The 24,819-nt window shown below is 38.1% G+C and overlaps 1 protein-coding gene across 2 annotated transcripts in view; it reads right to left on the reverse strand.

Moving 5' to 3' along the window:
- The window catches only part of EEF2K (eukaryotic elongation factor 2 kinase), a 69,445-nt gene that overhangs the window by 37,042 nt on the left and 7,584 nt on the right, over window positions 1-24,819 (reverse strand). For both annotated transcript variants that reach the window (XM_007498241.3, XM_001366833.4), the window contains exons 2-3: window positions 13,702-14,023; window positions 3,913-4,013 (exon numbers count right to left, since the gene is read on the reverse strand). In XM_007498241.3, coding sequence (XP_007498303.1) covers window positions 3,913-4,013; window positions 13,702-13,947 — 347 coding nt within the window. In that variant the 5' untranslated portion in view covers window positions 13,948-14,023. The remainder of the gene's footprint in view (window positions 1-3,912; window positions 4,014-13,701; window positions 14,024-24,819) is intronic.

Here is a 24,819-nt window from a genome sequence, read left to right on the forward strand (position 1 = left end):
AAAAAAAAAAAGGCTCTGGCTTTCACTAAACCTATTTTAAGGAAGAAATCTGTCCAATTTTGAAACCCAAGGGGATCCAAACACTCAACACCCAGCAACCAGGCCCAGGGAAGGTCGGCTGGCCAAATTACAAAATAAACAAATACATGCTTGCCTAGCAGAAAGGACACAGTGCTATACACAGAAGGGACACAGACAGGCCTGCCATGGCACGTCTGTCCAATATATTCTCGGGAAGAATCTGCCTCCAAAGTCTTAACATCACAGGCCCGGAAGCACTGCCCATATTATTAACATGCAATTGAGCTAGGTACAAAACAAGATATCTACAAGATTAAGCAAGGTGCAAGATTAATTAGACATAATCAATAAAGGGAAGGCATTAGAATTAAGGGGGATTGGGGAAAGCTTCCTGTAGAAGGTGAGATTAAAAAATATTATTAAAGTTAAAAATTTTTTTTCCTGGTTACATTGATACAATTTTCAACAATTGTTTTCTGATATGTTGCAATCCATGTTCTCTCCATCCCTCACTCCTCTCCAAGATGACTGGTAATATGACATAGGTTATACATGTGTCATTAGATAATATATATTTTCGTGTTGTGAAAGAAGACATCACACTAGAGGAAAATTCAGGGAGGAAATAAAGTGAAGAATGGTATGTTTCAATCTGCATTCAGATCATAAAACTGTGCATACCCTTTGACCCAGCAAGTAGGGATGTATCCCAAAGAGATCAAAGATAGGGAGAAAGAGCATACTTGCATAAAAATATGTAGAGCAATTTGTTTTGGTGGTGGCAAAGAACTGGAAATTGAAGGGTTATCCATCCATCAGGGAATGGCTGAACAAGTTGTGGTGGAGAATTGTAATGTAATACTAGTGTAGCATAAGAAACGAACAAAGTGACCACAAAAAACCTAGAAAGACTGATATGAAGTGACCAAAGCGGAGTGAGCAGAACCAGGAGAACATTGTACGTGTTAACAGCAATAACCTACGATGATCAACTGTGGATGATTTAACTATTATCAGCAGTGGAAAAATCCAGACTAACCCCTAGGGAGTCATGACAAAAAGGGCTATCTACCATCATAGAAGGAGATGGGAAAGGGGGGATTTTATCTGGGGCTTGAAGGAAGCTGAGAAAACTTCAGGCATGGGAGACAATCGATGAAAAATATCTAAAGTCAGGAGACAAGCTATCTTGCAGGAGGAACACCAAGGAGGCACATGTATTGGACTCTAATGGAGAGAGTGTAAGGTATAAAAAGACTGGAAAGCTGGGGGGAGAACAGGTTAGGAAGGGCTTTGAATACCAAACAGAGAATTTTGTACTTGATCCTGGACTGGCACCCTATCCACTAGCTTTTCATGTATCCCAAAATTTCCTTCCTTAGTACATACTGAATCACAAACACTCAGAGCTGGGAAGTACCTCAGAAGTACTTTAATTCAAATGGTACTTGAAGAGGAATCCCCTCTTGCCTCATATTATTCTCTAGGACTTAGTACAGCAACTTGGCACATAGTAGGCCATTTAATAAATATTTACTTACACGTCCCAGCTGTGTGACCCTGGGCAAGTCACTGAATCCCCCTTACCATTCTTTTGCCTTAGAATCAATGCACAGTATTGATTCCAAGATGAAAGGTGAGGGTTTAAAAAAATAAATGAACAAACAAATAAATAAATATTTGCTGATTGATAGGAGTATCTGATCTCCCCAACTAGACTGCAAGTTCTTTAAGGACAGGCATAGGATTATTTACTTTAGTATTTCCCAAAGAATTGGACCTAGAATAGGTGCTTAATAAAACTTTTGAAAATTGATTAATTCTGTTATGAGGGAGAGAACCTAATATATTTATTTGAAATAACTGATTTGCAGAGTGCATTATGTATTGTGTTTAGTCATTTTAGCCATGTCTGGCTTTGTGAGCCCATTTGGGGTTTTCTTGGCAAAGATATTGAAGTGGTTTGCCATTTCCTTCTCCAGCTCATTTTCCAAATGAAGGAACTGAGGCAACCAGGGTAAGTGAGTTGCCCAGGTTCACAGGGTTGGAAAGTGTCTGAGACTGGATTTGAACTCAAGAAGATGAGATCACCCATTGCTCCATCCACTACACCACCTACTTGCCCCCCCTCTAGTTTGCATTAAGTTAAATTCCCTCCCATTTAGAATCAATCAATCAATCAATGTTTAATAAGTAACTATTATATGCTTGGCACTGTGCCAAGGAAAACACAGTCCTTGCACTAAAAGAGCCTACAATCTACTGGGGAAAACAACATGCAAACAACTATGTACATAAGATATATCCGGGGTTGATGAAAAGTAAACTGAGCAGGAAAGGTGGTAGAAGCATGGGATATTGGGAAAAGCCTCCTAAGATGAATTTGAGTCTTGAAGAAAGAAAGGGAAAGTGAGAGATGGAGGAAACTCAAGGGGTGGCCTGGGGAATAGCCAAGGCAAACGCAGAGACAGAAAACAGAACTCACTGTTCCAAGAACTTCAAATAGGCTAGAGTAGCTAGTCTGCAGGGTACATAGAAGGGGTTAAGGCAGCTGAGTGGCTCAGTAGCTAGAGAGCCAGGCCCAGAAATGGGAGGTCCAGGGTTTAAATCTGACCTTAGACACTTCTGAGCAATGTGACCCCTGGGGAAGTCTCTTAACCCCAATTGCCAAGCTCTTCTGTCCTGAAACCAATATTGATTCTAAGATGGAAGGTATGGGTTTAAAAAACAAACCAAAAAAAAGGCTGTTGGGGGCACAGCTGGGTAGCTCAGTGGATTGAGAGTCAGGCCCAAAGATGGGTGATTCTGGGTTCAAATTTGACCTCAGACACTTCCGAGCTGTGTGACCTTGGACAAGTCACTTAACCCCCATTGCCTAGCCTTTACCACTCTTCTGCCTTGGAGCCAATACAGAGTATTGACTCCAAGATGGAAGGTAAGAGTTTTTTTTTTTTTAAAGGCTATTATTGTAGTAATATGGTAAGATAGTATGAAAGTCTTAACTAGAATAGGAGTTCTATCAATGGAGAAAAGGGGATATACATGAGAGATGCTGTGAAGACAAAATCGACAAGATCTGGGAATTGATTGGCCATGTGGAATGAATGAAAGTGACGTGTTGGGATGATACTGAGGTTGCTGGGCTGGTGATGACCTTGACAACAGGAAACCTTCAAGTTAAGGGACCAGTTTGGGGAGAAAAATGATGAGGTTTTTTTGGGAGGGTGTATATATATATATATATATATATATATATATATATATATATATATATATATATGCTCATTTTAAGATGCCCTGGGGCATGTCCAAAAAAAATCTAAGAATTCTCAAGTTGGAAAGGATATTAATGGTCCCAGGATGATAAGTTAATATGGAAGGAACCTTTTAAACAATACTCCAAACTCTTCTATTTACAGTTGAAAAAAACAAGGACTAGGGAGATTGAATGATTTGATCTAAGTTATCCACCTAGTAAAAATGAGTCAGAATTTGAACCAGGCTCTTTAACTTCCAAATCCAGCCCTTTTTTTACTTTCCAGAAGGGCCATACTCATTTCATAAAGAGAAAAATGGATGTTCAGATTAGGGAAAATAAACTGCCGGAGATCATACAGCAAATGAGTCAGAGGAAGAGTCTAGAATAGAATCCAGGTTTCTGGGGCTCCTGAACCTTTTTACTACACAAGTCTGGACTCTGGGCCTCCAATTTTTACCAGGTTAAATAAGACTTCCATAGCCTGAAAGGCCAACTGGCTGAGATCTGCCTTTTTGGGAATATAGCCTTTATTTTGAAAAATGGCATTTAACCAAGGAAAAATCAGGCACTGGCTTCTCAGTCTTTTGGGGGTCTCTATACTGTCAATTTAAAATCCCAGACAAGGTACTGACCTGTGACGAGTAGCGCACTCTGTTTCAATATCCTCAAGATGAAATTCAGCCCAGGGATCAGGCATGTGTTTTGCTTTCTCAATGGCATGTTTCCAAGTTTCCTGTATAAGTCATACACAAGCAAGTTAGGAAAAGAACCAAACCACAGCTCAATTGAATCAGAGCAACCTTACTTCCTTCTGGACTCTTTCTTTCCTTGATTTCTTTCCTCTCTGGGCCAGGTGTGAATTCAGGAAAAGAAAACAATCTCACTCATTTTGCTTTTCAAGAACACAGTTCACTAAAACATGTGGACATCCCCCCCACTTCAAATCCTGGGAAGAGAAATGAGGTTTTTAGAGTACCCAAAGGCATAGGACTTCTATTACAGTAATTTCCATTTCCTTAGCATGCCTGGAAATGGCTAATTAGTATTAGATTCAAGGAAGATTAATCCTACTGAGCCCACTTCATATAGACTGACTCACAGCTAATACAGTATTTTAGCATCCTTTTAGTCTCTTAATAGTTACATAATGGCTGTACCTTCTATTTCTGCATTAGCAAAATTGGCCCAAAATGTGACCCTTGAGTAGATCTGATCCAAAGATCAAGAAGGCTTTTGATGCAGAGGAAAAGGCACTGACTATGGCATCAAAGGACCTAAATTCAAATCCTGCCTCAAATACTCACAACTTCTATGATCTTGGGTAATGCACTTAACATCCCTGTACCTGAATAACTTCATCTGTAAAGTGAGAGGGTTAGACTCAATGGCCTCTGAGGAAGGCACTTTCTAGCTCTAGATCTGTGCTCCTTTGATGTGATAAAGAACAATTTAAATTGTTTTCCCCAATTACATGTAAAAACAATTTTTATTTGTTTTTTAAAATTCTGAGTTCCAAATCCTCTCCATTCTTCCATCCCCTTCCTTCTCACTGAGAAACCAAGAAATTTGATTTAGCTCAGACATGTGTAGTCATGAAAAACATATTTCCATGTTGGGAAAGAAAACCTAGACCAAACATAAACACACACACACACACACACACACACACACACAGACTCATCGAATTTTTTTAAAGTTTTTTAAAGTTTGCTTTGGGACAGTTGGGTGGCTCAGTAGATTGAGAGTCAGACCCAGAGACAGGAGGTCCTGCATTCAAACCTGACTTCAGACACTTCCTAGCTGTGTGACCCTGGGCAAGTCACTTAACCTTCATTGCCTAGCCCTTAGCATTCTTCTGTCTGTTTTTTTTTTTTTAAATAAATAAATAAAAATAAAAGCCTGTTTTGATCTGTTTTCAGACTCCATCAGTTCTTTCTCTGGAGGTGGTTAACATTTTTCACCATAAACCCTTCAGAATTTTCTTGGATCGTTGTATTGCTGGGAAAGTAGCTAAGTCATTCACAGTTGACCATTGTACAATATTGCTATTACTGTATATACAATGCTCTTCTGCTTCTGTTCACTTCACTTTTGTATCAGTTCATTTAAGTCTTTTTGGGTTTTCTGAAACCATCCTGCTCATCATTTCTTACACTACAACAGGATTCCATGACAATCACATGCCACAACTTGTTTAGCCTTTCTCCAATTCTTTGCCACCACAAATAAGAGCCACTATAAATATTTTCTACAGATAGGTCCTCTTCCTTTTTTTTTTTAATGTCTTTGGACATAAACCTAGTGTGTGGATAAGTCCTTTTCCTTTTTTCTTTTTTAAATGTCTTTGAGACTCAGACCTAGTGGGGGTATATGTTCTGTCTTATGATTTTTCTTATATTATCTCATTTGATCCTCATAATAACTCTGGGAAGCAGGTGTTATTATTACTGCCATTTTACAGATGAGGAAATTGAAACTGAAATGGTCACATGGCTAGTAAGCATCTGAATCAGGATTTAAAGTCAAGTATTCTTGACACCAGATCCAGCATTGGACAGTCGACTAAGACACTAGAATCACTGAACTTAACATTAGTTTTTCTTTCAAAAATCCGGGAAGAATTTAAATCTTGGTTCTGGAGAACTGAAGATGAAACACATTTCTCCCCTCTTGGTACAGAAATAGGGATGAGGATGCTATGGTTACAGAATGTTACATTTTTAGATACAATTGGTTTTTGTTTCTTTTTTTTTTTAACCCTTACCTTCCGTCTTGGAGTCAATACTGTGTATTGGCTCCAAGGCAGAAGAGTGGTAAGGGCTAGGCAATGGGGGTCAAGTGACTTGCCCAGGGTCACACAGCTAGGAAGTGGCTGAGGCCATGGTTTTTGTTTCTTGATTCTACTTGTTTTTCTTTTTTCCAAGGAAGGATTCTTAGAAGGGGGAAGTATCAATAAAGGAGTATGGTACAAAAAAGGAAAAAAATATAAAAATAAAACTAAGAAATGATAATTAAAAAAAAAACATGGTCAGTAGCTATAGTTCTTTATAACTGCTTTCTGAAAACTGGATAAATACAAGGGCATAGATTGAAACAAAACCCTTATCTTCCTAAGAATTTACTAAGTCTCTGAACATTTTGTGCCCAGGCAAGATTCCAGAATACTAAACCAGCAAACACATCCTGTACTGACCAACTCAGGTGTACCCAGTTATTTGTAGCACAATAGAAATTCATATGAGCATGACTGGACCCACAAATGGAGAACTGATTTACCAGCCAATCTCCCTTTGCTAGCTAAAACACATTGCTCCCCTTTGCTAGTCTACTACCCCTTTTCTGATCTCCAGGCATAAAGCCCATCTTCTCACTACCCTCTGGGAAAATGCCCTTTGTTCTCTGCCAGGTGGCAACAAGTACATGTTTCCCAATGAGATAATGTCCCAATTGTAGTTTTCACCAAGGGAATGGGGGCAGGGAGCGCCGTGGGAGAAAAGAGGGGAAAAAAAGACATTTTTCAAAAATTATTTTGATGAATTTTAAAAATATGGGTAGATCTAAACGGGGTGACTTACCTTTCCTGTCTCTGTAGGACTTTAAAAAATCCAAGTATTTAAATCTAATATGTTCTCTTCCTTCCTTTTTTTCCTTTTTCCCCTACTTGTTGGCAGGAATTTAACCTCTCCCCAGAGGAAACCTGTATAGGCTTCTGCTCCACAGATGAAAACAAATCAAGTCAAACTTATAAGCATTTAATGACCATGGGCTCAGAAGGGTTCTGCATAATGTCTCAAAATTAAATGAAAGCAGCTCTGTCAGAGTGAATTAAATCTTTTGCTGCCTCTTTCTCATTTATCAGCGTAGATCCAAAGCAATGGCCAGAGAGTGTGAAAAAAGAAGGAACAAGAGAACCTCTTCCTCTTTCTTCCAAAGTTTGTCAATATTTGGAGTACCTTACAACCAAAGATATCAAATCACAATTTAATTTTTGCTTTAAAAGTCCAGGGAGACATGGTAATCACATGTGCCATGAAAACAGAGCTAGGACTGATTGATCATTAATTAGGAAAAGGCTGAACAAACTGAAAATAATGGAATAGCATTGTTTGTAAAATACAACAAACTGAAGAATTCAGAGAAAGTAAGAAAGAACTGTATGAACAGCTGCAGGTCAAAGACAGCTGAATGAGAATCAAGAAGTATTCAATATTACCATAAAACAAATGTGTCAACTTCACAGGTCATAGATTTGGTGCTGGAAAGAACTTTGGTGATGGTGAGAATAGAGAGAAGTCTTCTAGTATAAGCCCCCCATTTTACAGATGAGAAAAACTGAGACTGACACAAGTGAAAGGACTTGTCTAAGTTCACAATGGTGATATAGTTCTTTCCATTGCACTTATTGTTCAGTAATTTTTCAGTCTTACCCAACTTTGTGACCCCATTTGGGGTGTCTCAGAAAGGATACTGGAGTGGTTTGCCATTTCCCTCTCTAGTTCATTTAACAGATGAGGAAAACTGAGGCAAAAGTTAAGTGACTTGTCCAGGGCCATACTGCTAGCATCTGAGGTGAAATTTGAACTGAAATCTTCTGACTCCAGGTCTGGCACTCTATCCACTGCATTACCTACCTGCCTCTTCTCTATGAAAATACCAACAAATCCAAGTCTCTACAATCACATGCCAAATACAGTGTATCACACAAAATCATCAGGGTATCTATTTGTTACTACTATGCTTCTCTTGTCTAATCATAGATAAAAAATCCAGGAAATGCCCAAATCTATACAAGCACTGAACTCCCTTCTCCCCAAGGGCTAGAGAAAAAATTCTGATCTATATATTCTATATATATTCCCATCATTTTGTGGAGGGAGAACTGAAGCACCTTATTTTTCAATTGTAGTAGTCCCTACCTCCCCAACCCATTACAGCAAATCAAAATTCATTTTTGAGAATTATACAACACACATATTTTTAAAGATAACTTAAGCTTCTCAGTCTGGGACAGAAACCACACTTCCACTTTATAAAGAAATGAAAAGCTGTGTGGTAGAAGAAATAACTTGAGTAAGAAGACTTAAGTCTGAACGTTAGATTTGTTGCCTACTAAGTCTGGGACTCCTAAACTATAAAGATGAGCTATTATCATCGTCATTACTATTGTAAGGAATCTATTTGTCAGTTAATTATAGAGAACATACCTGAGATTTTTGGTCATGGTATATATGTGTAAAAGGGAAATATGCTGAATATAGCGTCAGAGGATTTGAGTTCAAACTTGTTTTGGTACTATTTGTGGGAGCTTGGACAAATCACTTCAGTTCTCTGGATTTCAGTTTCCTCATCTATAAAATCATCAGTTAGAGCTGTGTGACCCTGGTGAAGTCACTTAACCCTGTTGGCCTCAATTTCCTCATCTGCAAAATGAGTTGGTGAAGGAAATGGCAAACACTCCAGGATCTCTGCCAAGAAAACCCTAAATGGGGTCATGAAGAGTTGGATCTGATGAACTTTTCTTCTCTGGCTCATTTATATCTCCTTGTTACTATTCCTTTATGTTTAACCACATTATTATTTACCCTTGTACTTTAGGACCCTGCTCTTAAAAAAAAAAGGAGAAATCATTCAACAAGATGGTATCATTTTCCTAATGGTTTCCTAACCTCCTCTCCCCTCATTCTAAAATCTAAGCTCTAATCTGATCAAAGGAACTTCCCAGGTAACTGATGTGAAGTGGTCACATGTACGCTCTTGAGATCATAATCCAAACAGAGGAGATAACGTGAACAAACAAGTACAAACAACATATATAGGCTACACTGGAAATAATCTTTGGGGAAAAGCCTTCAAGATTGAAGAAGACTAGAAAAAGCTTATGGAAAAAGGTGAGTCTTTAGCAGAGTCTTTTTTTTCTTTAATTATTTAATTAATTAAGAATATTTTTCCATGGTTACATGATTCATGTTCTTTCCCTCACCTCCTGCCTCCCAGAGTCAACAAGCAATTCCACTGGGTTTTACATGTATCATTTATCAAGACCTATTTCCATATTATTAATAATCACTTAGAGTCTACATCCCTAATCATATCCTCATAGAACCATGTGATCAAGCAGTTGTTTTTCTTCTGTGTTTCTACTCCCACAGTTCCTTCTCTGGATATAGGTAGCTTCTTTCTCATGAGTCCCTTTTAGCTGAGTCTTGTAAAGATTAAAATTTAGAGAGACTGGGACGGGTAGAAATTAGTTTCTCTCTTCAAGGAGTATTATATTTTTATGAGGTTTATTAAAGATTAAGGATTAAAGAAAATACAGGATAAGAAAACACGTGCCTAGGCCAGAGAGGCCTAGACAAGACCTCACCTACATTATGAAGAGCCACCTCAGCTCCAAAACGGAAGTCCAAAAGACCCCTCAGTAGGCGGAGAACTCCTTTATATAATCATTTGTGTTCTTGCCCAGGCGAGAATTCAGTGTGATTACAAAGCACTCTGGGGAAGTGGAGCAAAGGATTCTGGGGATTAGAATCCTAAATTCGAGTCTATTTTTTATAGTCTTAAAGGAAGCCAGGATATACAGGTGAAGAGAAGAGAGTTCCAAGCACGAGGGTCAGCAAGTGAAAAGGCAGAGCAAAGAGAGGGAGAGTGCTGTTCTGAGCAACTACAAGGAGGTCAGTGTATAGACTGTAAAGCGTAAGGAGGCGGGAGAGGTAATAAGGAGAAGTAGCAAGGTTATGAAAAGCTCTGAACAGCAAACAGAGGATTTGATCCTGGAGAGTTTACTGAATAGGATAGTGACATGGTTGGATCCACATTTTAAGAAAACCAATTTATCATCTCATGGAAGATGGACTGAAGTGGGTAAGTAGTTGAGACAAAGAAATAAACCTGAAGCCTCTTTGAATAAGTTGAGATAGGAATCGATGAGGGCCTGCCTTCAGGGGATGGCAAGGTTCAAGGAGAACGTTATTGTTGTTCAGTCATGTCTGACTCTTCGTGGCCCCCTGGACCCCAGCTATCCATGGGGTTTTCTTGGCAAGGATACTGGAGAGGTTTGCATTTACTTCTCCAGAAGATACTTCTGACAGGCAATTGAAGGGTCAGAGAGCCAGGGAGTCTCTGAGGCTGGATTTGAACTTGGGTCTTCCCCACTCTAGAACCAGCATTCTATCCGCTGAGACACCTAGTGACCTCCTAGGGAGAAGGTGGCATATGCAAAAGATGTGATAAAGGTAGAAATGAGAAGACTTGGCAATGGAACGGATATAGTGAGGTAAGAGTTGATATAGTTGGGGTAAGATGAGGGTAACTCCTAAGTTTGGAGCCAAGGGGCTTGAGAGGATGTTGGTACTCTCAACAATAATAGGAGAGTTAGGAAGAGGGAAAGGTGCAAGGTGGAAGGGGAGATAATGATTTTAGTTTTGGAAATGTTGATTTTAAAATGTCTAAGGGACATTAGTGATATCCAGTAGGTAATCAAGAATGGAAATCAAGAGAGATATTAGGGCTATATAAATATACCTGAGAATCATATGCATAGGGATTTATAATTGAATTAATGGGAACTGATGAGATCTCTATTCATAAACTTAACTCAAGTTTGCTATCATCATGGTCAAAAAACCCTTGGATGACTAAAATTCCAATCTTAGCCATAAGGAAAATTTCAACTTTCTCCTTCTATTCAATTATCATTTTTTTTCAAAATAATTTTAATTATGAACTTAAAGGATATATTCAAAACTATTTATAAAATAGGATATAATATAGTAATAATGATTTGTCAATTATTCCATTTATTGTCCTTTCCAATCGATTTGTATAATTTTTTTTTCTTCTAAACCCTTACTGTCCATCTTGGAATCAATACATGTAGTGGTCCCAAGGCAGAAGAGCAGTAAGGGCTAGGTAATGGAGTTTAAGTGACTTGCCCAGGTTCACACAGCTAGGAATTATCTTAGGTCAAATTTGAACCCAGGACCTCTCATCTCTAGGTGTGGCTCTCAATCCACTGAGCTACCCAGCTGCCCCCTAACATAATTAAAAAAAAATAGTTATAGCCAATATGATCCTATTAAACTAATTCTATATTATACTAATTCTACTTTATTTTACTCTGCATTATTTAATATAAAAATATATCCCCATTTCCTTGAACTATTCACACTAAATGAAATCATGGACCCATGAAAACATACTTTGTCATTTTAATAGTGCTATTATTATATTCATTAATTATACTGAAATACCACAATGAATTCAATTAATAATTAACCACTACAAATTTAGGTTGCTCCTAGCTTTTTCACTATTATAAACAATATAGTTATGCTTTTTGTATAAACAGTTGGTTTTCCTGTCAGTAGGAAATAAATTATTTTAATGGTATCACTGGATCAAAGAATATTCACCAATTTGTAATTCTACCATCAAAGAAATAGGTTAAACCTGTAATATACACCCCCTCAATATCCATTTTTAATTGCTTTTGGTGATTTTGAGTGAGGTGGCTACTTTAACATACATTTCTCTAAGTATTAGGGAAAATGAACATTCTTTCAAGTGATTATTTATAACTTCTGCTTCCTCTTTTGTAAACTGTTTGCTCCTGTTCTTTGACCAACATTTTACTATGGACTGGGTGTTGTCCTTACAAATTTGGAACAGTTCCTGGATTTCGAGCTTTCACTGAATATATTTACCAAGGAGATTTCTTTCCCTAATTTATTGCTTTCCTTTTTATTATATTTGGTTTCTGTTATAGAGAATCTTTAAATATTCACATGATCAAATCTATCTTGTCTATAATCTTTTATTTTATAGGTTTATCTAGATTTTAGTTTCTAACCACATCTGAGATAATGGTTCAACTACAGAGAGCACTGAAATATGGGTTTCTGTATCACCCTCTTGCCTCAAACCCATGACATTTCTTTGAAAGGAAGAAAACCATAGAGCAAAAAAAAATATATATATATATAATGAGAGAAAAAACCCACTAATTATAAGTCACCTAGATTTTATATAAGCTGAATGGCAGCAGGGAAAGAATGGATGTAGGAGGAAAAGGAGAAAGAGAGAAAAAGGAAGAAGAACAGAATAATCATAACCTACAGTAGAAGTATTCCTTATCCCTTTTTCTTCTAGTATTCATTAATTCAACAGAAATTCAAGAAATAGTATGCTGTGAGCTGTGGATATAAACTTGGTGGCTTTTTTTGTTCTATTGTCTTTTCCTCTCATTCAATCTTTTGCTGCTCACAGCAACCTGAAGATGAGATCCATTTTACATTTTCTCTCAGCACCCATGAAATGGTGGAAGTTCTAAGGATTTTCCTTACCCAACCAAAAGGTGCTAAGGGATGCAACAAGGACAAACAGTCAGGAAACAAGGTGGTCCACAATTGGCTCATAAGCCTCCAAATAAGCAAAAATTAGGTCTTTGCCTCCTCTAAAAAGGAACATGGAGCCACACTTTATAAATACTGAATGATTTTGCTATCACCAAAAGTGAAATGGGCTGCTTTGAGAAATGGTGGCTTCACCCTTGTTTAGAGGTCTTCAGGAAGAGGCTGGATGACCAGGCAGTCCACAGAGCTTAACTACTTGTTGGGTATATTAGAATGGAAATTGACTTCGCCTAGGGGGTCTATTCTATGTGTCTGTTGAGTACCCTTCCAACTCTCAGATTCTGCTATCAATAACAAGCTTTTTTTCTCCCCCCAGCTGGCAATGATCATTGATCAGAGCTGCATTTAATTTTTAACACCAACAAGAGTGTCATGGCACCATTACTTGAACAACTTGCAAACAGACTCAGTAGGAGAGAGATTAGTATGTCTCGAGACTCCTCAAACTGGTTTAAGAGAGGGAACTCTAGCTGCAAAAAGATAAATCCCTTGATTATCTCCGAGACTCATTTAGAATTACAACTTTAGTTCCAAAACACAGTGTTCCCCCAAATCTCCAATCTTGGCCAAGGTCTGTAAAAAGGGAGATTTTGAACCCTAGACTTCAATCCCCAGAAGTCCTTGGTATTTCCCAGAATTTCCTCTAATCTCACTTGAGTCCCCAGGTTGGCGAGATCACAATTGGTATTTAACTGGCAGTAACACCTACCATGCTCTCTTCTCTTCCATTGCAATGATGTAGCAAGTAAGCTAAGAGTGGGGATTTTGAATGGGCTTTTCAGCCATGGGCATGTGGTTTTTATTTTGTATCCTTGATTTCTAATAATCTTTAATAAATCATATAAAATATAATAATTTTATTACTAGATACATAATTTAATTTTTACAGGTCACAATTAATAAGTAGCAGAGCCAGAATTTGAACTCAAGGCCTCTGACTCTAAATTCATCACTCTTTTCAATATATCCTCCTTGGTCTCCCAGATGAGTGACTCTTTGCCAGATACTCACCTTAAAATGGAAGGAACTCCCAGGAGAACAATTGGATCCATATTGTTCATTCTTGGTTAAGTTGCTGTAGTAGTTAGAGACTTTTGAATTAGCAATCTTGTTACAGCCAGGGTCATCTGTAATGGGGCAGATGTAGTAGCCATCTTCTTCGTCACTGTCATCATCAGAAAAGCCAGCATGATGGGAATGAGGAGACCTGCTATTATCAATGCCTTCCAGGCGGAAAATAAGGTCTTCGTCTGCCATGTTTGTGGGGTGCCCGTTTTACCCACGTGGTGACTGAAGCAGCCAGAATGACAGAGCAAGCTCAATGAGGAGGTGCCTGCCAAGAGATCAAGACAAAGGAATGAGTGCCAATCAGTCAAAGGAATCAACAATTTCTAGGAACTTTATTCAAGAAAGATTGCAACAAACAAACAAATTTGCATGAGTCAGCCATGCAAATAAGCATCATCCCACAAACCAATGGCCCAAGAGGAATCAAGCTTCTGGCAAACTGGACCTTTAGAACAACTTCTCTGGTAGAGTTGTGAAAACCCCAAATAGAATTGGAGCCACTAGTCTATCTGTCTGTCTGTCTGTCTGTCTATCTATTTATCTATCTATCCATCCATCCATCCTTCTATCTATCTATCTATCTATCTATCTATCTATCTATCTATCTATCTATCTATCTATCTAAAGATCCCTATGGGCTTCATATGACCTATTATTTATGGGCAACATGGTGATAAAGTGGATAAAGTGCTGGGACTCCTCTTCCTGAATTCAAATCCAGCCTCAGACACTTACTAACTGTGTGACTCTGGGCAACTCACGTAGCCTTATATTCTTCATTTCCTCATCTGTCAAATGAGCTCGAAAAGGAAATGGCAAACCATTCCAGTAGTTTTGCCAATAAAACCCCAAATGGGGTCACCAAGTCATACATGATTGAAATGATTAAAAAACAAAAATGTTATATTTTTTGCATTTTTATTAATTTTGCTTTATTTCTCAGTTATATTTTAATCTGGTTTGGATTTGCAGGCAGACTGTGTTATAATACGGTAGCACAAGGGTGCTACTAAGGATGAAATGATTATCACATTCTTTTTTTTCCCCCATTTGAATTAATTTATTTAGTCAATTTAGAACATTATTCCTTGGTTATAATAATCACATTATTTCCCTCCCTCCCTTCCCCCTCCCCTTCTCGCAGGGGACCCACAATTTAATTGGGTATTACATGTGTCCTTGATCAGAAGCTATTTCCATGTTGTTGGTATTTGCACTAGGACGTTCATTTAGAGTCAACATCCCCAACCATATCCCCCTTGACCCATGTTGATTATTACATTCTTTCTAAGGTGGGAGAGAATTTGAGGATCTGTGAATGTTTTAAAAATATATTTTTCATAACTATATTTCAATGCAATTGGTTTCCTTTGAAATGATATGAACTTTATGTTATGTATCTAAAACATAAATAATAATGTCTAATATTTATATAATGTTTACTATTTGCAAGGCACTGTGCTAAGTGCTTCATAATTATTATTTCATTTGATCCACACAACAGTACTGGGAAGTTGGCGTTATTATTCATTCCCATTTTACAGATTAAGAAACTGAAGCAAATAGAGACTGAATGACTTGCCCAAAGTTACACAGACAGTAAGTATCTGAGGCTAGATTTGAACTCAGATCTTCTTCACTCTAGGTCCATCACTCTACCCATTATGCCATCTAGCTGCCCAACATTATTCTGAGAAGAATGTCCATTCACTTCACCAGATAGCTGATGGGGTCCATAACAAAAAAAGGGCACAAGAACCCCTGCTCTAGGTTAACATTTAATATTTTTTCATCTAAAATTGAGTTTTTTGTTTTTCTGAACTTGACATTAACAAAATTATTATTTCTACATATAGAGAAAAACAATGAAGAGAGTTGTCCATAAAATATAAATATCAAATTATCATATTTAGATATTCTTGGACCTGTGGAAGAATAGAATTTTTAAGCTGGTCCTGCCAAGGACCCTTAGACCTGGAACTTAGGACTTCCTCTCCCTAATTTAAGTTTGAGATTATTTTTTGTGTGATTTTCATAGAACTAGTCTGTGGAGCTTCTTCTGAGCTCCATTAGATGATCACTTTCTTGGTGCATCAAGGTGGCTCAGTGGAGAGTCAGGTCTGAAAGTCAGGAGGAATCTGGCTTCAGAAACTTCTTAGCTGTACAGCCCTGAGCAAATCACTTAATCTAGATTGCCTAGCCCTTAGCACTCTTTTGACTAGGAACCAATACTTGTAATGAATCTAAAACAGAGAGGGCAAAGGTTTGGTTTTTTTTTAAAGACTATAAATTTTTTGAGGTCAGGGGCTATCTCTTGCCTTTTTTTTTTTCAGAATCTCTAATGCTTAGCATAATTTCACATAGAGCAGGTACTTAATAAATATTGACTGATTATAATTTTAAAAATCATTCTTCTCTCCCTGGCACAAATGTATGACCATACTTGTGCCCTACGGTCTAGCTCTGCCATGTGCCCAGTAAGGTCAAGAAGTGTGGCCAGGGCAGGAGGAGGAAACACACTAGTTTTGTCTAGTTTTGCTTTAGGCTGGAAGTGAGAAAAACTTCATTTTTAGCACTAGGGTAGTTCACTAATCAGCAGTGTGAGTCTGGGTAAATTTTAGTCTCCTCCCGTCCCAGTTTATTGGCAAAAGGAAAACATAATCCAAGCCCTACCTTATCTCAAAATAAGCCAGTCTGGTTTTTTTTTTTAAGGTCAAAGAGATAGTACATGTGAAATCCCTTTGAACTTTTATGATACAAAATGTAAACCAGTTCTTACTGAGGTAATTAAGTAATTATCAAGATTTTTCTCAGCAGGAGCTATTGCAATCTTCTATTTTCAAATTATTTTCTGAGTTTCCTTATAGGGGAAAGGATCAATTACCAGCTGGAGTCAAGTTTATATGGCTCCGTGATCCTAGCTCTGAATTGGGTTTCCAGTTTCTGGAGGATCTTTTTTGAAATCCTGGCCATTCTGACCCCAGGTTGCCATTTCATCCAGGACAGGATGGTGCCTGACTAAAGGGAAATCTAATCCAGGAGACCACAAATGCCACCCACCCATTGCATGTTTTTTTGTTTGTTTGTTTTTGTGGAGCCCAGCATTTGATCCACAGTCATGGATTTAGAGTGGAAAGGAATCCTTAGAGGCCATCAGACACAACCCCTTTATTTATCGCTGAGGACCCCTTATTTTATGCTTAAAGCACTGATTTGACTTTACAGACACTGAACTTTTCATTATCTCACAAGCAGGACTTCACTGGAAATGAGATGCAAAAATGGGAGATTGAAACTGCTGCTGACATAAAATGCTTTTAGAATTCAGATAATCCTAAAGTCAATGGAATAATTATAACCTGATTTATTTGTCTCATAAGCTGGCCTTTTCCTAGAAAATATTTCCTCCAGAGGCATCCCACCTGAAACTACAAGCCTGTATTTTGGTCAGGAGGTCAGCATCTATCATTAAAGGCTCCCGACCACCTAGGTGGCCTTTGACAATCCAGGGTTAAGACGTGGTGCTACGTGCCTGACATAGTCAGCTGCTCTGAACCATCCGGCCCTACCCAGGAAGGCCAGAGTGTGCCCAGGGGGGGGGACCCCTCGGCTGCCTGATCCTTTAGTTCTTGGCTCCCTTCCCAGAACACCAGACTCAGCTTCCCAGGCATCTCTGGGAGAATTCGCTCTCTCCAAAGCTCATTTATCACGGAGAGGGGACAGCCCCACTGGGTGTTTTCCAAATCTGGCATTCAGGAGGCTCTTCCCAGCCTCTAGGAAGAACAGGTGTTTCTATGCTTCAGCAGCCTCCAACTTTTCCCTCCCTCCTCATCCATCAAGATCTCTCTTCACAGTTGCTTACACACCCAAACAAGTTACCAAGTATTACAGTATTTGCATTTAAGTTTATCCCCTTAACTAGACTGTAAATTCCAAGAAGGCAAGGTTGCTTGGAAATGATCAAATAAAATATAATAATAAAAAAAAAGGGAAAAATATATAGGGGAAAAAAAAAGAAGGCAAGGTTGGTGGACCTCCTGGCCAATGTGTATTGAACCATGGAGGAGAGAAGCAAAAGGCTCCCTCCAATGTTGATTAAGATATGTGGCAAATAACCAGAGAGTAGTAGGGGAAATCGATTTTGTTTCCATTTTCCAGGAGAAGCAAAGGTCTCAAGTTTCAAAACTGTGCCCAATGCTACCCTACCCTATGCCATTCTGTAAAGACAGTTATCCTGTCCTGACTTCAAAAGAAGATTTTAAATGGCGTGTCTAGCCTGGAACCTGGCTAAGTGTGATTCTCTCCTGTGGGCAAGTTAGATTCTTAACTTCTATTGTATCATTGGACTCCTTTAGCAATCTGGTGAAACCTATGGACTTCCTTTTCAGAATAATGTTTTAAAATACATAAAATAAAACATACAAGATTACAAAGTAAACTAAAGAGACGTTTTGGACTCCAAATTTAGAACCTCTGATCTTTTATCTTCATTTTTATTTTTTTAATTTATAGCACAATTAGAGTAATGCTTTATATTTTTCCCACTTAATTTTTGGCCTTTGATTTTTGATATTCTGAGTTCCACATTCTCTCCTTTACTTCTACCCATTCTACCTCCCTCCCTGAGAGGATAAGCAAATTGTTATTGGTGATACATATGCCATCATACAAAACATTTCCACATATGTTATGTTATAAAAGACAATATTTTAAAAACTCAAAGAAAGCAAAGTTCTTTCTCTGGAGATGGTGGATGGCATTTTTCCTAGAAAGCCCTTTGGAGTTGTCTTGGATCACTATAATGATGAGATACCTAAGTCACAGTTTTTCATTGTATATTATTGCTATTGCTGTGTATAATGTTCCCCTGGTTCTGCTCACTTCACTCTGCATCAATTCATGAGGGGGTTTTTTTCCAGGTTTTTCTGAAATCCTCCTGTTTACCATTTGTTATAGCACAATAATATTCTATTACAATCATGTTCCACAATTTGTTCAGCCATTACCAAATAAAACAGACCTCACCTCAGTTTCTAATTCTTTGCTACCACAAAGAGAGCTGCTGTAAATATTTTTGTACAAGCAGTTCTTTTTTGCTTTTTTTTCCTTAAATCTCTGCTGGATACACATCTAGTTAGTGATATTGCTGGATCAAAGTTACCAGTTTTCTATCCCTCTGGGCAGAGCTCCAAATTGCTCCCCAGAATGGTTTGATCAGTTCACAGCTCCACCAACAGTGTGCATTAGTGTTCCAATTTTCCCAATATCTCCAACATTTATAATTTTCCTTTTGCTGTCATTTTAGCTAATATTCTAAGTGGGAGGTAGTATCTCAGAAAAGGATTCCTGCTCTTAGGGGAAGTTGATTTAACTTCATTCTTTCTGATCTAAGCTCTGGAGACTACCAAAAGGCAAAAGCTTCAAAGGGGTCTTCCTCAGGCTTAGACTATCCTCATTGTCCTTAGAGGTAGGATGGATCTGGTGACAAAAAAATAGAACAAAATTTTGGAAATTCTCTGCACAGCAGCTTGAGCACATTAGAGACAGGAACCCTAGAGAGTTAGGGATTTGCGGTCATGCAAGGCTAATAACATAGATGTCAGTTTAGTAGCAAAATTTCAAAAAAGGGCCCCTAAGGGATCACAACATTCCTAGATCTGTCTCTGGGGTCATTTAACTCACGACCATCTGATTATAAAACAGCTATGTCTGGCAGCCTCCACAACAGGAAAACTATGCTCAAAATGTATACTGCTGGGCCTTGTGTCCTAATCAGAATTCACCACAGTCCCAAAGTGGCTCTTGTTCTATGTTTGGCCATGGTTCCATGGATGGCCAAGTTTGGAGAAAGGGGATGGAATCTTTCTTTTTGCCTAATCACAGTACTAAGCAGAAACAATTTCCTAGACCAAAACCACCTTTGAGATCAACCTGTCTTGCAAAGAGCAAGGGATCACTTAAAAAAAAATCCCAACCACTTATCATCCTCATATCCAAGACGGAGGGTCTGCTTTTTCCCTAAGTTTTTAGCCATCTTTTTCCAGGACTGGTTTAAAAAAAAAAAAGGTTTCTTCTCTACAGTCCTTGGCGCTCTCTCTCTCTCTCTCTCTCTCTCTCTCTCTCTCTGCCTTACAGTAGGAGAGCTAGAGTACAACAAATATCTCAATCACAAAGGCTTTGGTGCATGGCATGAGTAGAATAAATATTCCCAGTTTGATTTTCAACCTAATCCATCCCCCAACACACACACATAGGAGTAACTTAAAACCCAATGCTATTTATGGTATTGAGCTTCAGGCCCCAAGTCACAAGAGCCCCAATCACTCTCAAGAGACCACTAGCCCTAACAGGGTAAGAGGACTAAATTCTAGAGAATTTTAAAGCTAAGAAAGCAAATATTTTATCCTCACAATCATGAAGGCAGCTTCTGCTATCTAAAGGTCACCCCAAGGAACACTATCTCTCTTTTCGAAAGAATACCAAGTAATGAATTCATCACTGGCTCTTCCTTAACCTCACTAGATCACCTTAGCAAGAAGCCAAGATGAGGACCAACAAATGGTTTCTGTGAACATTTGCATTTGCCCAAAATCTGTTCCTTTGATTTAAAAACAATAGGTCATTTCATTATCAATATCACCAAACAAAGGTGTAAGGCAGAGTCAGACAGTGCAAAGAATACAAAGAAGTAACAAGCCAAGGCCCTGTATTTAACTGTGATAGAATACCATTGTGCTATAAGAAATTATGAGAATTATCAATAATATGGAAGTGGTCTTGATCAATGATACATGTAAAATCCAGTGGAATTGCACGTGGCTATGAGGGGGAGGGGAAAGAACATGAATCATGTAACCATGGAAAAATATTCTAAATTAATTAATTAAATAACATTTTTTTCATTAAAAAAAGAAATTATGAGTATAGTTTCAGAAAAACCTGGGAACCCTTTTATGAACTGATGTAAAGTAAAGTGAGCAGAATGAGAATGCTGTACACTGTAATAGCAATATTATAATGATGATCTACCTTGAAAAATTTATCTAATCTAATCAATATAATGATTCAAGACAATTCCAAAGGGCTCCTCATGAAAAATGCTACCTATCTGGACTACTATTGTGCTAAAAGGAATAATAAAGTGGAGGAATTCCACAGAGACTGGAACAACGTCCAGGAAATGATGCAGAGTGAAAGGAGCAGAACCAGGAAAACATCGTACATAGAACCTGATACACTGTGGTACAATCGAAGGTAATGGACTTCCCCATTAGTGTCAATGCAATGTCCCTGAACAATCTGCAGGGATCTAAAAAACACTATCCACAAGCAGAGGATAAACTGTGGGAGTAAAAACACCGAGGAAAAGCAAGTGCTTGACTACAGGGGCTGAGAGGAAATGACTGAGGAGAGACTCTAAATGAACACTCTAGTGCAAATACCAACAACATGGAAATGGGTTCAAATCAAGAACACATGGGATATCCAGTGGAATCACACGTCAGCTATGGGAGAGGTGGGGGGAGGGGGCGGGGGGAGGAAAAAATAATGATCATTGTTTCCAATGAATAATGTTTGTAAATAACCAAATAAAATAATGTTTAAAAAGTAAAAAAACATGCTACCTATCACCAGAGAGGGAAATAATAAACTCTAAGTGCAGATTGAAGCACATATCTTTCACTTTCTTGTTTTTTTTAAACATGGAAAATATGGAAACATTTTTATATGACTTCACATGTAAAACTGATATCATGTTACTTGCATTCTCAATGGTTGTAGGAAAGATTGGAGGGAGGAAAGGAACAGGGAATCCCAAATTTTTAAAATTAATGTTAAAATAAATGAAACATAATTATTTTTAGAAAAATAAAAAGAATTGTTTCTTGGCCTTTTGGTTAAGATCAAGTGTAGAAAAATAAAAAAGATATATACCCCTGCTCTCAAGAAGCTTACAATTTTCCTTGAGAAAACAGATTAAATACTTGGAAAGATATATAATAGAATAAAGGAACACAGGCCAAGTGGAAAATGAACAGCAAAGGCATTAAGTGTTAAAGAATTCTGAGAGAAATTGCTAAGGGTTGAGGTAAGTACAAAGTATATTGATTGAAAGAAATTTCAAAGGGGAAATAGTCTTGTTTCTTATATTTTATAGATCTACTGAAACAGAATCTTTGCCAAGGACACTCCAAATGGGGTCACTATGAGTCAGACACACCAAAAATGACCAAACTACAATAAAGTAGACCTGAACCATGCTTTAAAGTGTAAAAATGGAGATCTGAACCCCGGACTCCAATCCCCAGAGAGCCCATTGACCACCACTCACATCTTGCCTGCTAGGTGGAGAGCCCTGTCTCCTTGGAAACAGAAGTAGGAAGAGAGCCGATAGGCTTTACAACCAGTTTAAATAGAAATTTTTGATCTCACCCAGGTGAGGATCTCAGTGAGATTAGAAAGCATTCTGCGAAGTGGCCAAGGACTTCTGGGGATTGGAGTCTGGGGTTCAAATCTCCATTTTTACATTTCACCGTGTGATCGTTTGGGAAGAAGTACTTCCCCAAAGGATCATGAAAACATAATCAATTTAAAGATTACAATAATTGAGGATAAAAAAAAGAACAAAACCAATAATTGTTGGATGCATTGACAAAAAGCCAATTAGGGGGCAGTCCCCTTTGGCATGAAAGTATACATACAAATAAATGTTCAATCAACTACACCCAAAGTTCATTCTTGATATTCTTGTGCAGCTTGTGGTCTGGAGGCTTCTTCATGGTGTCTTCTCCAAACAGTTCAGTTTCTGGATTGAGAGGTATCATCTCTCTTTACCTAAAATTCTTCTTAAAAGGAATTTAAACTTTGCAATTTAAATAATATTTTTTTACAAAAGGAAGTGGGGTCCAAGACATTAGGTGAAGAGGATATTCCAAATATGAGAGATCACTTGTGCAAAGGCATATTGGAAAGAGATGGGTATCATGTAAGCAGACCACTTTGAATGGAAGGGTAGGTGGGAGTCAGATAGTGGAGGGTCTCAAATGCTAATCTAAGGATTTTGTATTTTGTCCTAAAAACAACAGAGAGACATTGAAGATTTACCAACCACCACTCTAAAGGACTCATGATAAAAAGTGGAATCCACCTATAGATAAACAGTTGATGGACCTAGATTGTAGAATAAAACATATTTTTCTTCTCTCTTTTTAGGGGGAACATAGCAATTATGGGGATTTATTTTGCATGACTATTCATGTTTATAATGAGTTTTATTTTTCTTGCTTTCTCACTGGATGGGAAAAAAAAGAGGTGGATAATTTGAAACTGAACATAAAACTGAAATGAAAAAAAAGATTTCTGAGTTGGAGGGAAGTGTCTTTGGGAATATCAACTAGGCAGCTGTGTGGAAAATGGATTAGGAAGAGAAGAGAGTAAAGGGAGACTAACTTTAGGAAGCCCATTGCAACACCAAGAGAAGATGACAGCCTGAAATTGAGTGTTATCTTTATGAATACAAAGATGAGTGATAGAAGTTGTGAAGGTAGGAACAATAACAACAAGACTTGGCAATTGATTAGATATAGAGGAGGAGCAAGAGAAAAGGCTCAATGAGGACTGCAAGGATATAAACCTGGTTGACCAGAAGGATGTAGGAATAAATGCTGTCCCAGATGTGATCCTAGAACAGATCAGTTAGTTTTAGTAGAAAAGTTCCAAGCCATAGGATTCTTCAGCCAAAGGTTTCTCTTTCCCTCTTCCCCATCCAGGTGTGTACCTGAACATAAACTACTTTGTTGTCTTACAAACCAATAACAATAACCCATATACAGTCCTCTGAGGTTAACATGTACTTTGCTTACAATCTATGACTATGAGGTCTTTGGGAATAGGAACTGTCTTCTGTCTTTTCATTCCCATTGCTTAGCACAGTACACAACGCCTAATAAATGTTATTGACTGACTGACTGACTGATATAGTCCTGTAATACAAAGTGAGAATTGTGATCAGTCTCCATGCATTAAAGAGGAGGAAACTGAGTCTTGAAGAGATGGGATAATCTATGACAACTATTTATTGTCAGAGTTGGGATTCCAACCCAATACTCCCACTATCTCACTGTCCATCCCTAGTCCCCAAAAGCCATCCCTTACTTTGGCATGGACTATCTTTTTTACTTTTGAAAAGGGTTTCACATGCTTGATTATATCATTTTATCTTCATAATACTTCTAGAAGGTTGTAAAGGCAAGTATTATCCTTTAAATTTGTCAGGTGGGGAAATTAAGGTTCAGGGGATAATGATTTACTCATGGTCAAGCAGAGTTAAGAACAGAAGCCAGGAGTTCAGCTGTTAAATTGATCTTTCTAAAGCATAGGGGCAGCTAGGTGACCCAGGAGATAGAGTGTCTCACTTGGAGTCTGGAAGACTCATAGCGGAGAGTTTAAATCTGGTTTCAGATACTTACTAGCTTGTGTGACTTTGGGAAAGTCACTTAATCCTATGTGCCTTAGTTCCTCATCAGTAAAATGAGCTAGAGAAGGAAATGGCAAACTATTCCAATATCTTTATCAAGAAAACCCCAAATGGAGTCATGAAGAATTGGACAAGACTGATATAATGACTGAACAACAACCAAAAGCACAAGTCTTACCAAGTCATGCCCCTGCTCAAAAATCCTTAGTAGCTCCCTATTGCTTCTGAAATAAAATACAAACCTCTATAGTTTGGCGTTTTAAACTCCTCCATAATCTGCTTCCAATCTACCTTTTTAGTATTATTTCATATTGTTCCCCTTTGGGCACTTTGGCTTCAGTTCCATGTAAATGGGACTGCCAGCTATTCTCTTCTTCTGCCTCTGGGCATCTATAGAAGCCTGAAAATTCATTCCTTCTTTATGTCTTGTCTTTTCTTCCTTTCAAAATCACTTCCACATTGAAACTCTAACTCATTCTTTCTGCCCTCCCACCCCTGCCCCCATTGTTAGGATTTAATGATCTTTGTATATGCAGTTTCCTCTGGAAGGAGAATAATACAGTTGTTGTGCAGTGGTGTCTGAC

This window comes from Monodelphis domestica, chromosome 7 (genome assembly GCF_027887165.1).
Source record: "Monodelphis domestica isolate mMonDom1 chromosome 7, mMonDom1.pri, whole genome shotgun sequence".
NCBI classification, from domain to species: domain Eukaryota; kingdom Metazoa; phylum Chordata; class Mammalia; order Didelphimorphia; family Didelphidae; genus Monodelphis; species Monodelphis domestica.